At 44.7% G+C, this 15,211-nt stretch overlaps 1 protein-coding gene and 1 non-coding gene across 2 annotated transcripts in view; both read right to left on the bottom strand.

Moving 5' to 3' along the window:
* Nucleotides 1–377: 377 nt before the first annotated feature.
* KIAA2012 (KIAA2012 ortholog) overlaps nt 378–15,211 on the bottom strand; it is an 87,605-nt gene continuing 72,771 nt past the window's right edge. The window contains 8 exon segments of the mRNA XM_023763173.1: nt 378–516; nt 2,395–2,614; nt 3,370–3,542; nt 4,367–4,569; nt 6,458–6,798; nt 8,979–9,093; nt 10,689–10,854; nt 12,746–12,836. Of these exon segments, the coding sequence (XP_023618941.1) occupies nt 378–516; nt 2,395–2,614; nt 3,370–3,542; nt 4,367–4,569; nt 6,458–6,798; nt 8,979–9,093; nt 10,689–10,854; nt 12,746–12,836 (1,448 nt within the window).
* On the bottom strand, nt 7,478–7,584 carry LOC111828103. Its single transcript, XR_002831883.1, has one exon. It is a non-coding gene; the product is annotated as a U6 spliceosomal RNA (small nuclear RNA).

Below are 15,211 nucleotides of genomic sequence, written 5' to 3'. Positions count from 1 at the left end.
TTACTTGCAAGTTTTTCACACATTAATGAAAATGAAGTATTTGGACTAGCCTAAGATTATGTTAGTGCCTTACTAACTGAAATTTCCTGAAATGCAAACAAATTATGAAATTTTGGGTCAATTTTAGGCACCAAAGCTTCTGAATTGAATTTATGTGATGCTAGAGAGGGTAAAGGATTTAGATGAGTGAAGAGTTTAACTGGGTTGAGTAAGGTATTCGTGGCAGGGAGGATTGTTGGGAATGGGATGAAGTTAGATGTGGGTTGAGGTGAACAAAACGAGATGGAACTAACTGGGTTCAATATGGAACATTAGAGAAGGAAGTTTCTCTTTTTCTTTTACCACCTCCCAACTTACTTTTTAGTTTTCTTCTAGCCTTAAGGTCTGTGTATTTGTAGGAACTGGAAGTAAGAGTAGACCCATGGTCTGGAAATTTTGTGTGCCCACTGCAGGCCATTGGCTTCCTTGTGGAGTTCTTGATAGAAATGAAGATGTTTCCTCAAAGCAGACTTTTGCCTAAGGAGACAACCCCACCCAAAATCCCAATACTGATTAAACATCCTGGAAATGGTCCTTAGAAGCTAGTAGAAGAACTTTGGATTTTAGTGATCAATTAGACTTGGGACTACTGATCTTGCATTTTAGTGTGCATCTTGCATCATACTCTGTTCATTTAGTTACATATGAGGTTTTTAGTATCATGAGCTTCCTATTGGGAAAGTAAAAGGAAAGGCATAATTCTCAGTTCTTAAACTTGTGGAAGGGACTCCCTTATTTTAAATATATTTTTAATTGATTTTTTACAGAGAGGAAGGGAGAGGGATAGAGAGTTAGAAACATCGATGAGAGAGAAACATCGATTAGCTGCCTCCTGCACACTCCCTACTGGGGATGTGCCCGAAACCAAGGTACATGCCCTTGACGGGAATCGAACCTGGGACCCTTGAGTCCGCAGGCTGACGCTCTATCCACTGAGCCAAACCGGTTAGGGCGGGACTCCCTTATTTTAGAGGGAAAAACAGGCCAGAGAAATTAAAGTACCTGAGCCAGTATCACAGTGAAGAGGAAATATAGGCAATTAGCATTAAATCCTAACCCTGGAGTGAAGCTCTCACACATCCCTTTACTGCTCGGTTTTCTGTTTTCAGCTGTTTGCATGAAGCCTTACGAAACTGCTCAACTGCCCCTCAGATGACCTGTCAGTTTTCTTTTTGTGAAAAATTGGAACTCCAATAGCTTGCTTTTGGTCTCAATACTTACGAATCCAGCCCTACCGCTATGACATGTGGAATATATAATTTTGAAATTGAATCAAGATTTCACCAAAGATCCATTTTGTACTTCACACAACAGATGAGGCAAGTCCAAGAGAGGAACAACTCAAGGTTAGGTGGGAAACCTTGAAATAGAATACTGGCTGCCTTCTCTCTCTGGTCCCCTAAAGAGCATTAGCTTAGATGCAGCTTAACCATATTACCCAAGACATCCTATTATCAGAAAGATGCACTGAGCATCACTATTGTATGAGAGTAAAGGGGGGAATGCCACTGGCCCCTGATTGGCTCTGTGCCTTTTCTCCTGACAGGCCCTTGTGAGATCTGGTTTGAGTCTCTCTCGCCAACCTCCTCTGGAGGTATTCTTTGTGCCTTGTTCACTTCCTTCCAGCCACGCTGACTTTCTTTGATGCTTCTAACATGCCAGTCTCATTCCTTTCTTTGGCTCTTTGCACTTCCGGTTTACCTGCTGAAATATTTTTCTCCTAGATGATTATGTGGCTAAGTCCATGTCATTCAGATTTCACCTGATAAATCTGAGAGGTCTTGCCCTGGCCAACCAATCTAAACTAAGGCTCCTGCAATCCTATCAGAGGTTTAAATTTTTTTCTGTATAGCATTTATTGCCAGCTAAATTATAAATAGATTTGCTTAGGGTATGTTGCTAACCCGCCGCCCCCTCCCCTAGCAGGTAAACGGCATGGTAGAAGAGACAGCTCTTCCTAACTCCTGAATTCCCAGTATCCAAAGCAGTGTCTCTGTTCCCAATAAATACTTCTTGAGAAAGGCAGGTGGTTCAGACTGGGGGAGTGTCTTCTATCTGGTCCTGGCACTGCCCCTAACTCACCCTCTGGCCCTGATCAAGATCCTGCCTTTGGGCCTTGTTTTTCTCATCTGTAAACCAGAGGCTGGGATCATCTCTGAACTCCCAGCTTCAATACAAGTTCTGTAAGCCCTGAAGAAATTCTGACATGGTAGCGAAAGACTGTATTCTAGTTCTTTCAAACTGCTCAGGAGGGTGGGAAAACTTCACTTGCCCGAGGGCCGTGCAAGCACCAGCACCCGGCAGTGAAGCCCTTGAACAATCCCCGGACGTAACTGTTGCCCACACACCCAGTACCTGGCTTGTTCGTGGGCTTGTTTCATGGCTTTCTCCAGAGCCAGCCTTGCTGCTTCCTCTTCCTTTTGCCTCCTCTCCTCTGCTGCCAGCCGAGCCTTCTCCTCTGCCTCCTGCTTCCGCCGTTGGTACTCTAGCCGCTCTTCTTCAGCCATTTCCACCAGGCGCCTGTGTTCCTCGGCCAGCTTCATTTCCAGTTCCTGCTGCCTTTGCTTCTCTGCCTCTGCCGAATAGAAAGGGGGATGGTCTCAGCAGGGGTCTCTCTTGGGGAACACAGTTCTCCGACCCACCTCCAGCCTGTGGTTCCCTGGGATTCCCCAGGAGAAGTGCGGCAGCTTACCCTCCAGCAGCCTGCCAGGTCCTCTGGGGCTTCTCTGGGGGTGAACTGAGAGTACTTAATCAAGCACCTACTATGTGCAGTACACTGTGCAAGGAACACAAAGCCTTGGGGGAGAATTTTTCAGAGCCTAGTGGTCTCCTGAGGTGGTATGCAGATGGGTTGAGGAGAGGGGATCGGGTCAGGGTCTGGAGAAACTTGGTGCTTACTCAGCTGGACTGTCCAGTCCAAAGAGTGCCAGACGCAGAAGTTTCTTTCTCTTCTCAAAAGTGAGGCTGTAGAGATTGCCCACATCAGCACCTGAAAGGCTGCCCTGAAGCTATCCAGAGGTTTGAGTGTTTCCATCTGCTGGGGAAGGAAGCTGGGAGCAGGGCTCTGTCTCTAATTCAGGCAGCTCCTGAGCAGCATGCAAAGGGCAATGGGAATCGCCAGAAGTGAGTTTTAAAAAAATCTATCTCAACTCACTATAGTCACACATTTCAGTTATCTTGGAAAGAAAATAGCTCATACATTTACAGTGCTTCACACACTAAGCCAGGATAGGCACAGCTCCTGGGAGGTGCAAATGAACACCCGAAGTGGGAGAAAGATGCTTCTGCCCAGATGGACAGGAGGGGCAGAGCGCTCCAGAACCCCCTCACCAGCTCGCGCGGCTTCCTCCTGCTGCTTCTTCCTCTGCAGCGCTTGCAGCCTCCTCTGGAACTCCTCCTGCTGCTGCCGGGCCCTCTCCTGGGCCGCCTGCAGCTGGAGCCACTGCTCTCTCTCCTCCTCCTCCTGCCTCTGCCGCTCCTCCTCTTGTTTCTGTTTCCTCAAGCTGAGAAAACACAAGATGATCAGGGAAATGGCAGGAAAAACGGGCATCCTCGTAGGACAGTGATGGCGAACCTATGACACGTGTGTCAGAGGTGACACGCGAACTCATTTTTTTCGTTGATTTTTCTTTGTTAAATGGCATTTAAATATAAATATCAAAAAATATAAGTCTTTGTTTTACTATGGTTGCAAATATCAAAAAATTTCTATATGTGACACGGCACCAGAGTTGTTAGGGTTTTTCAAAATGCTGACGCGCCGAGCTCAAAAGGTTCGCCATCACTGTTGTAGGCTTTGCAGGCCACGTGGAACATCCGCCTCAGAGGAGACTTGGTTTTCCCCAGGGGAAGCGAAGGCCAGAACACCTGGAACGGGCCTGAAACTAGAAGCCCGGCTGTTTCAGCACAGCTCTGTGCTCTGGGGTGAGGGCCTTAAGTTCCCAGAACTTCCTTTCCCACTTTCATAACACGGATTTTAAAACTCCCATCTCACAGGGTTGCTATGAAGATTGAACGAAGTGAGTCAAGGCCCATGAACAGGTCTAGTGTAAAGCAGACAATGTGGGCAGAGCTCAACAAATGTTTTCTTGACTGATTCGCAGAGCCCTGCCTAGAAGGCCCCGTGGACCTGCAGTAACCCCTAACGACCAACACACTGGATATTTTCTTTGGTCCAGGTTATTCCTAGTCTAGCTGAGGATAGAGCAAAATGAGACACGCTGCTTTACTTCGGGGCATGAGCTGCAGAACCAACTTCGACCCTTAACATGGCCTTTTCCTTCTGCTTCCTGACATGGCCATGGCCTCGGGCTGCGGCTGGACCCACCGGCTCTCCTCTGCGCGGCGGCGCTGCTCCAGCTCCAGCTCCTCCTCCATCTTCTCTGCCCTCTCCAGCTGCTCCTGCCGAAGCCGTCTCTGCTCCTCCTGCTCCCTTCTCTTCCTCTCCACCTCCAGCCGTCTCATCTGGGCCCTTTCTGCTCGCTGCCTGTCCCAGAGAGCTTTCTCCTGCTCCCTCTTGGCCAGGAGATCCTAAGGAACCAGAGAGTTCTTAATGCGAAGGACTACGGGGAGCTTGTTTCAGCAGCGAGCCCCCTCCGCCCCAGATGAGGTCATCTCCATTCTGAGATGGAATCATTAAGTTGTGTCCACACTCTGACCTCAGCCACATTAACTGCTGCCACCAGCGTGGGCTCTGGGATCGGACTGACCTGGGTGCAAGTCTCTCTCTTGCTTGCTTCAAGATTTGGAGACCACAGCTTCACTTCTCCAATACCATCTTTCTCTTGGGGCCATGACTGGGATTAACTGGATAGTGAAAGTGTCAACATAATGTTTGGCACAGAATGTTTGTATGTCTAGCCTTCTCACCCCCAGCTGCACGATAGAATCACCTGAGGAGCTTTGAAAAATTACCTGAGACCAAGGCCCCACCCAATTCAATGAAATGATCATATTTAGGGTTTTAAAAAGCGTCTCTGATGAAGCCAGGGCTGAGTACCCCAGGTTCTAGATAAAGGCTATTCACCAGGGGCAGTCTTAGGTATAGATGGGTCAGACTCACATTTCATTCCAGACAAACCCACTTTTTCCATGAAAGGTTCTTTTTTCTCCCTGCTGCCTCTTTGTCAGTCAGAAATATGCCCATGAGGGGAAGCTCGAAAGGCAACTCTTCCATGTGTATCCAACTTGGGGTGAAACTTCCTCGCTTTTTAGCCTTTGCAGAGGCAGCATGGTGCTACGGGTTGACAAAAAAATCTAAGAAATTCTGATAATCCAGCAGGCCCAGAAAAGCTCTGCACACAGTTTGAAATTTCCATCGGCTGTGTAGAGCAGAATTCTGTAACCTAGGCAGCTGGGAGGACTAAGACCTATAAAGCAAACATCTTTCTGAAATCCTTTTTGGAAACCATGGGCTATAAAATAAATACATAATAATTTAAAATAGTGACCAGAGTTCTGATTTTGGAGTCAAAGGACCTGGGTTTAAGCCTTGGCTCTACCACTCAATGGTTGCATAATCCTGGCAACAGACTTTTAGCTCCTTCAAGCCTCAGTTTCTAGGTCTGTAAAGTGGAGCTAATCATACCTAAAAGTGTGGCTGTAAAGATCAAATGAGATTCAGCAGAGTTGTACCATATGCGTGTAACGTAGGCAAGTTTAACCACAGGGGTTCAACTGGGTGTTTTTGTAGAGTTTAAAGAAACTTTTTTGGGGGTATAATATTTTTAAATGCAGTTCAGCACTTTCACCTCAGTGGAAGAAATAGCTGAGGAAAAATTGGCTGTTTTGGTCTTATTGAGAGATGTACCTGGAAGGTATTACTTTTGGTTAATTGCAGGGATTTTCAAGGGTAATTTTCCTTATACTCACTTAGTTTTTCTCTTAAATACTTGACATTGGAATCAAGGCCCCTGGAACAAAGTGGCTCTTACATGCAAAAGCACCCTGTAAAGGCAGGTGTGTGGAAGCCGCCTGTGGGCCAGCTGTGGGCCACTGAAAAGCATACTAGAAAGGAGGTATCTCTATCACCTTTGGAGGCAAGCAAGGCATGAGCTTCAGGCCAAGTCAAGAATATGTGCTGAGCTCTGATGGCCTGAACCCACCTTTCCTTGTAACTGTGAGGCCTGTACCCCTTACAGATGGCTCCTGTGCCAACTTCCTGCTCTTTAAGGGTGGGGGTACATGCCCTGGAAGTTGGGGAGCCTCAGAATGCATCATTGTAGAGGGCCTTTGCCACCCTATGACTTTGACCAGGTCTGGCTTCTTCAGAAAGTCAGTAGGCACCAAAGCCTAATAAGTAAACCATTCTGCAGTTGAGCCATTTCTGTAATGCAGTAGAATGTGGGCAGTTTCCCCACCTCTCCGTTGCACCAGTGAGGACAGAAGTCCCTCTGGCCAGAGCAACATTGGGTCCTACCTTCGGAGGATCCCCGTGGCTTCTGTCTTCTTCTGATTCCGTGTTTCCTGTGACAGTCACAGTCGGGGTGGGCGGTGATCTTCCGTCTATTGAAACCTGGCTCTCCTGAGCATCAGCTCTGGGAGAAAGCCACGGCTCCTCTCCATCAGAGCCCGAAGGAGGGAAACCTCTGTCTGGGGTGCCTTCTTCTGTTCCCTGAGCGTCGAAGACATCAGGCCCCCTCAGCTCCGCTGCTGTTTCCCGGCTCCTTTTCTTCTGTGTCCTTTTCCTTTTGACTCCTGATTGTTTTCCTTTGGGAATTAGCTCTGGTTTCTTTTTAGCCTTTGAGTCCTTTGACTTTCCTGGGTGAGAAGAGTCAGGGACAGAGGTGTGGCTAAGTAAACGTGATCTCTATGCATCCTTTTCAGTAACTTAAAACAAATTTTATACACACACACACACACACACACACACACACACACACACACACACTGATAATTATGACCACCTGACGTTTGTAGGCAAATTAGCTATAATTTCGCGCTGAAGTTGCTAGAGGGCCAGATCATTACAAAAGTCTGAATAGCACAACATAACTAAGTATCGTTGCTGATCAAGTTCATCCTATCATGTTGATGGCATATCCCAATGGAAATGGCTTCTTCCAACAAGACCATGAGCCATGCCACGGTGCTTGTATTGTGCAGGAGTGGTTTCAAGAACATGAGGGAGACTTTACCTTGCTTAGGTGGCCCCCACAATCACCAGATCTCAATCCAATTGAGCATTTGTGGGACGAAGTTAAAAGAGCCATCAGGCAGCTGGTTCCACAACCACCAAATCTCACAGAACTGGACAGTGCTATTCATCAGACATGGTGTCAGATTGCTCGCATCACCTTTCAACATCTCGTGGAGTCAATGCCAAGAAGAATTGCCGCAGTATTGAAGGCAAAAGGTGGCCCAACGAAGTATTGATGGGGTGGTCATAATAATCTGGCCAATCATAATAATCTGGCCACTCAGTGTATATATACTAATATTTAATATGGAACGCTTCACAAATTTGCATGTCATCCTTGTGCAGGGGCCATGCTAATCTTCTCTGTATCGTTCCAATTTTAGTATATGTGCTGCCGAAGCGAGCACAAAAGAGCATATATATATATATTTTTTTTCTTCAGAGAGGAGGGGAAAGGGAGAGAGATAGAAACATCAATGATAAGAGAGAATCGTTGATTGGCTGCCTCCTGCATGCTCCACTGGGGATGGAGCCCACAACCTGGGCATGTGCTCTGACTGAGAATCGAACCATGACCTCCTGGTTCATGGGTCGATGCTCAACCACTGAGCCACACCAACCAAGCCTCCAGTAACTTTTTCACTCCAGTGTGCAATGGAATCTCATAGGATGCAGATTCCTGATTCCCACTCCTAGAGTCTGATTTGTTAGGAATCTGCATTCTAACAACCACGCCAAGTATTTTAAGAAGGGTAGTACACAGGCTACCCTTTGAGACACTGCCTTATTCTACTTGGATCAACTGTAATACAGCAATCTTGCTACTAAAAATGTTCTGTTTCACCCTCACCAATGGTGGGGGCAAGACCTCCAGAGGGGAGGCCTGTGGACACAGCTGGTGGTCACGCCTCCAGAGGCTGGCTTGAGGTGGCAGCTTTGTAACCTGGCAAAGTTTAAGCCTTCCTGGCTCCAAGGACTCTTCCTCAGTTCACCTCTGGGGCTCACAAGTATTTCCTTCTTCCAATCCTGCCACTGCCATCCAAGCCATGGGCTACAACAACATGGACTCAGCAAGACTAAAAAAGCAAATCTTGAAAATAAATCTGGCCCAGGAGACTATTTAATGCCATCCCTTCTTATATCCTTTGATTTGTTTGGAGGGCATTCTGAATCAGGTGGCCAGAGAAGAACAGGAGCAGTTTTTAGGTTAAAAAAAAAAAGTCTTTAGAAGCACAGGAATGTGAATTCCTTGTAAGAAAAATGGTTGCTGGGGTAATCACTCCGAGCTGGTTGCATCCGTTCCCTTCTCAGATGCTCTCCCTGCCCACTTCTCAGATGATGATTTAGTTATTAGGTCATGAGGCCGTGGTCATGGCATGTGTTTGGAATCAAATGGCAGGGTCAGGCCCTGGGTCGACCATGACACTGTTGGATCTGTTTGATTTTATGCCAGTCACCCAAACTCTCTCAGCTTCAACACTACATGATATAATAGTAGTTGTTCTATGTGTGAATAATGTAGAATAGTATATAATATTTTTATCAAGATGTGGGGGTGGTACGATATCATGTATGCAGAGCTCCTAATAAAGTAAAGAGGTGCTCATATTATTATCATTCTCTCTCTCAGTCATCACAGGTCTCTAGGCAAGGCCAGTTTCCTCTGTCCCTGTCTACTGAGACATTGACATGACAACACCGTCTTAGCCGTGGTGGTCTAGGAGACTCAAAACAGAATTTGTTCCATAGGATCCACACTGATTGTCAATGACAACTCCCAGCCCCCAGCACACTTGCTTACCAACAACAGTCTTTGTTTCTATGTGGACCTTTCCTTCTCTCTCCCCATTGGGCACCTTAGACTTGTCTGTCTTAGTTCTTTTCTTTCTCTTGACATTGTCAATCGACTCCATCTCCTCCTGAAGGTGAACATGTAAGGAAAGGGACTATGATTCAGGGACCATGATACATGTAGGAAAGGGGGGGGGGAATCAAAGGAAGATTATGTTGAACAAGATGGAATGGCTTTGAATGGAATGCGTGTGGGTTCCAGATGAAGCAGAAGAGCAGGTCTTGGAGCGTGTGGAGCCTAAGGTTCGGCCTTTGATTTTCAACTACGAGGTATAATTTCACAGGAGAAAAGAGGAATAGAGTACATTTTATGATCTGCCCCCTTTTTTTGATGCTAAATCATGGTCTACAGAGCAGGATCAAAGTGAAGCAGTTTTCACCTTTGATAGATGGCTGTTGCCACGATTACTGGCTAAGTGTTTTAAATCAAAGCCAGCTTTATTCACTGCTGCATCATTTGCTCACTTTCAGAAAGCCTTAAACTTTCCCTGTAGGCTGGAACAACATGGAGGTTCCTTCTAAGAGAGGATGGCAGAGCAGGGTCATAGCTACCCACCTATGATATTGTGACATAATAAGAAATATACATTTGGCCTTCCGTCCTCAGTCCCTGGCACAAAGCTCCTAAAACCTGTAATTTCTGGAGCATAAAGGGAGTATGTTTTGTTATTCATACCAGGCTCCTTTCAACAACACCTGAGATTATGCTAATGAGGAGACTTTTGGAAAGTCCCTAAGGTGGGAGAACTGGTTGCCAAGGGAAGTAACCAGGTGATTAGAGGGTTGGACCTTTTAGCCCCATACCCCCAACCGCAGAGGGGAGAGAAGGGCTGGAGTTTGAGTTAATTGCCCTTCACCAATGATGTAATCCACCATGCCTGTGTAATGAAGCCTCCACGAAAATCCAAACCAAAGGAGTTCAGAGAGCTGCTGGGTTGTGGACACATCCACATGCTGGGAGGGGGGCAGACCCCAAACTCCATGGGAAAGAAGCTCCTGCAGTTGGGACCATTCTGGACTTTCCCCTATGCATTTCTTCATCTGGCTATTCATTCGTGTCCTTTATCATAAACTTTGTAATAAACCAGTAATAGCAAAAGTAAAGGTTTCCCTGAGTTTTGGTGAGCCATTCTAGCACATTATCAAACCTTTGGGACTGGAGGGTGAGAATCCCCTATTTAAAGCTTGTTGGTCAGAAGCATAGGCAACCACCTGAGACTTGTGATTGACATCTGAAGTGGGGGCACTCTGTGGGACTGAGCCCTGAGTGTGCTGGGCCTGCACGAACTCCGGGTAGTTAGTGTCAGAACTGAAGCGTAGGACACCCAGTTGGTGTCCTCGAGAGCTGGAGAATTGGTTGTTGTGGGGAGAACCCCCACACATTTGGTGTCAGAGGTGCTGTAAGCGTAGGAAAACGGAAGTTTCCTTTTAGTACCTTTGTAGGAATTAGAAACAGGCACCCTGTCCTTCAGGGGGATGCAGTCCAGTGCTGGGGGGCAGGACATGGTGAGCAGGCCAAAGACTGGATTTCAGCTCCAATTCGCTGGCTTTGTCAGGTGCCTTTATATAGTAAGCAATCTACACAGCGATGGTGGGAGCCCTGCTGGGAGCATGAGCCAGGTGGGGCTTTTTGACCAAGCTCCTAGGTCTTTACACTCACACGACTGATGCTGGCTGGTGTTTGCTGCTTGGACAATCTTGGTTTCGTCTTCCCTTCTTTTTTTTTTGGAAGAAGAGGTGTGTCGACAGGACCCAACCTCCCTGGGGACTCAGGCCCAGGTTCTGCGAGTCTTCTGTGCAGATGGAATATGTCATCATCTTTGCCCCTTTGAAAAAAGCAAACCAACAGGACCAAACTAAAGAGACAACTCTGGTGGACAAGGAAGAGAGAATGTGAACATTGACTGAACACCTGTTCTCTGTCATTTCACACACCTGGCCATTTCACACACCTGGCCATTTCTCACACTTGGCCATTTCTCACACTTGGTGGGCATTTCATACACTTGACCATTTCACACACTTGTGGGCATTTCATACACTTGGCCATTTCCCACACTTGGTGGGCATTTCATGCACTTGGCCATTTCACACACCTGGCCATTTCACACACCTGGCCATTTCACACACCTGGCCATTTCACACACTCAACCATTTCACACACCTGGCCATTTCACACACTTGGCCATTTCACACACCTGGCCATTTCACACACTCAACCATTTCACACACCTGGCCATTTCACACACTTGACCTTTCACACACCTGGCCATTTCACACACTTGGTGGGCATTTCACACACTTAGCCTGAATAAGGAAGATGAGAAAGTTTGGTCTTCCCTTTTGGGATTGTCTCAGGCTCAATTCTAAAACTTAGGTAGCAGGGAAAATAGTTTGCCCCTTTGGGATTGCATGTTTACACCTTCAATTGAATGTCATCGGATTATCTAACTGAAATTTCTTCTACCAAAGGCATAGCTGAAAAATAAGGTGACCTTTAAGAAAGATCGCATAAGAAGATGCAACTACCCATCCATTCCTTCATGCTCTTGGAATTCTATTCTTGGTCAAATTCAGCCACTAAAAGGTCAAGTGCTGTGTTAGTTTGAGCCCCAATAGAACTGTTGTCACCGACAGTGTGCCTTGTGGACAACTGACTTATTTTCTCTGGGTGAAAAGGTCATTAGAAACAGCCACATGGATTTCAGGAACAGCGCAGCTACCGCTACAGTGTGCCAGGCCTCGTTCTGGGCACTTTATTTTTTAGGTACATCAGTATTATATTTATTGTGCTGTGCTAGCACAGGGCCTTACTATAGAAACTTCAGAAATATTTGTCCAATGAGGTAAATGGAATTTTCCTGTAAATATATGAGTCTTTAAATCATTCAATGTCACTTTATAAAAACCCACAGAAGTATCCTTTAGAATTTAGGTCTGGGAAAACATTTATTTTCCCTGAGGAACAGGTATGCTGTAAATGAGAACCACAAACCTGACCGTGTTGCTTTTTTCCCTTCCACATTCAGGAATCTCTGTATCAAGCCTGAAAGTCTGCTCTTTAATCACACTGTCTATAATGACTTTTGTGGAGTGCTGGTGTTCTTTTTTTCTTTCCTCCTGATTAAACAATTTTTTTGTCCTCTCTCTCTCTCGATGGTTTTTTTCTGAATTAAGAAAAATAAACAAGCCCAGCCAGTGAGGGTCAATGGTTAAGTGTCAACCTATGAACCAGGAGGTCACGGTTCGATTCCAGGTCAGGGCACATGCCCAGGGATGTGCCCAGGGTTGCAGGCTCCATCCCCAGTGTGGGGCGTGTAGGAGGCAGCCAATCAATGATTTTCTCTCATCATTGATGTTTCTTTCTTTCTTTCTTTCTTTTTTTTTTATATATTTTATTGATTTTTTAACAGAGAGGAAGGGAGAGAGATAGAGAGCTAGAAACATCGATGAGAGAGAAACATCGATCAGCTGCCTCCTGCACATCTCCTACTGGGGATGTGCCCGCAACCCAAGTACATGCCCTTGACCGGAATCGAACCCGGGACCTTTCAGTCCGCAGGCCGACGCTCTATCCACCGAGCCAAACCGGTTTCGGCCATCATTGATGTTTCTATCTCTCTCTCCCTCTCCCTTCCTCTCTGCAATCCATAAAATATATATTAAAAACAAAATAAAAGCAGAGAAGCCCACGTCATTCCAACTTTGAACACTTACGCCTTTTGGACAGTGTCTGCCTCAGGCCTCTGGATGTTTTCAGCCCAGGAAGCACTGAGAGGGTCCAGGGTCACACTCCTGGGCTCTGGGTCTGTGAAAACAGAGAGCATCCTTCATCAGCAAAGGACAACAGTCAGTGATCCCAAACATGGGAAAATGTCCACCTGGTAAGCAGTCAACAGCATGCAAATTCGAACCGTGAGAGAAGTTGTACCTAGGAAATTAGCAAATACTGCAGAAATCAGTGCTGGCACATGACATTAAAATTAGTAAGACCCTTTGGGAAAGTATGTATCAAGAACCAGAGAAATGTCTGGTCTTTGATTAGGAATCTTACTCCTGGGTATTTATCATAAGGAAATAATTCAAAGGAAGAAATAGCCTTTTGTACCAACTTATTTATTACAACTTTATTATTAATAGTAAAAAATTAAAAACAGCTCAACAATGGGAGATTAGGGAAGTAATTTATGATGCATTAATTTGACATTTAAAATTATGGTTGTAAGATAAATGAGCAGTATGGAAGATATGATACAATGACAATATAAACTACAGTATGTTAGAATTATGTAAAATATGTATGTAGATGAATAAGGTCTGGAGGAGAAAATAGAAAAAAATAGATTGGAAGGTTTATGTGTACTTATATTTTTCTTAAAACCCTGTGTGGTGATAACATTGAAAATAAAATTGATTAAAAAACACACAAATGTTGTTGTAGGAGGAAGGCTCATGCAGTTCACACAGTTGGTACTCTTTGCTGGGGACGCCAAAGACCATACTGTGTAGCTCTTTTAAAATGAGAAGAATCTCTAGATTAAGACTTCATATTGGACTATCGGCTAGCTTTTATTTTAGTTACTATAAACAATTTTTAAATGATGGATGATATAGTTTATTGCAAAAATTTGGACAACACAAAAAAGCATAAAGAAGAACACCCCCCCTATACACACATAATTATTAGAATGACTAAAATGAAAAAGACTGACTACACAAGAGTTGACAAGGACACGGAGGAACTGGAATTCTCATACACTGCTGGCTGGAATGGAAAATGGTACAACCACTTAGGAAAATAGTTTGACAGTTTCTTAAGAAATTAAATATTAGCCCTAGCTGGTTTGGCTCAGTGGATAGAGTGTCGGCCTGTGGACTGAAGGGTCCCAGGTTTGATTGTGGCCAAGGGCACATGCCCGGGTTGTGGGCTCGATCCCTAGTAGGGGGCATGCATGAGGCAGCCAATCAATGATTCTCTCCTATCATTGATGTTTCTATCTCTCTCTCCCTCTTCCTTCCTCTCTGAAATCAATAAAGAAATATATTTTAAAAAAAAGAAATTAAGTATTATATATATCATGTCATCTACCCATTATACTTCCAGGTATTTTATCCAACAGAAATGAAAGCCTATGTTCATACAAAGACTTGTACACAAATGTGCATAGTAATAGTTCATTTGTAATAATTGAAAACTTGAAACAGCCCATATGTCCATCAACAGGGGAATGATGAACAAACTGGTGTGTATATACAATGAAGTAGTGATACACTCAACAACATGGATGGATCTCAAAAGAACTATGTAGTGGAAAAAAACCAGACAAAAAAGAGTACATATGGTATGATTCCATTTGCATACAATTCTAGAAAAGTAAATGAATCTATAGTGACAGAAAGCAGATTAGTGATTGTCTGGGGATGAGGGAGGCTGGAAGGGGTGGGCATGAGGAAATGTTTGGGAGTGATAAATGTTTTATCTCGATTGTGGTGGGTGGTTTCATGGGTGTATACATATATCAAAACTTATATAGTAAGTCTCAAAAGTTCTCCTCACGAGAAAAAAAATTGTTAACTATATGAGCTGATGTATGCTAACTAAACTTATTGTGATAATCACTTTGCAATCTATACATATATCAAATCATTATGTTATTCACCTTAAACTAATACAGTGTTGTAAGTCTATATCCTTATAAAACTGGGAAAAACTCAAAATCATAGCTATGTTTAATGTTTCAATGACAGACAATTTTGTAATTATACAAAATTAAAATCTAAGGAAAAGCAAAGTTGACTGCATTAAAATCTTAAAAAAAAAACTTTATTGTTGTGTTACATATGTCTCCCTTTCCCCCCATTGTGCATTAAGATCTTTGCAGGAGCCCTAACCGGTTTGGCTCAGTGGATAGAGCATCGGTCTGCGGACTGAAAGGTCCCAGGTTCGATTCCGAGCAAGGGCATGTACCTTGGTTGCAGGCACATCCCCAGTAGGAGGTGTGCAGGAGGCAGCTGATCGATGTTTCTCACTCATCGATGTTTCTAACTCTCTATCCCTCTCCCTTCCTCTCTGTAAAAAAATCAATAAAATATATTAAAAAAAATCTTTGCAGGAAAAAAATAAATCATAATATTGAACACAACAAAACCTATCTAATTGTACAATTTAAATAGGTCCCATTT

The sequence above is a fragment of the Myotis lucifugus genome, unplaced genomic scaffold (genome assembly GCF_000147115.1).
Source record: "Myotis lucifugus unplaced genomic scaffold, Myoluc2.0 scaffold_3, whole genome shotgun sequence".
Taxonomy (NCBI): Eukaryota; Metazoa; Chordata; class Mammalia; order Chiroptera; family Vespertilionidae; genus Myotis; species Myotis lucifugus.
This window is presented reverse-complemented; position numbering and strand designations above follow the sequence as displayed.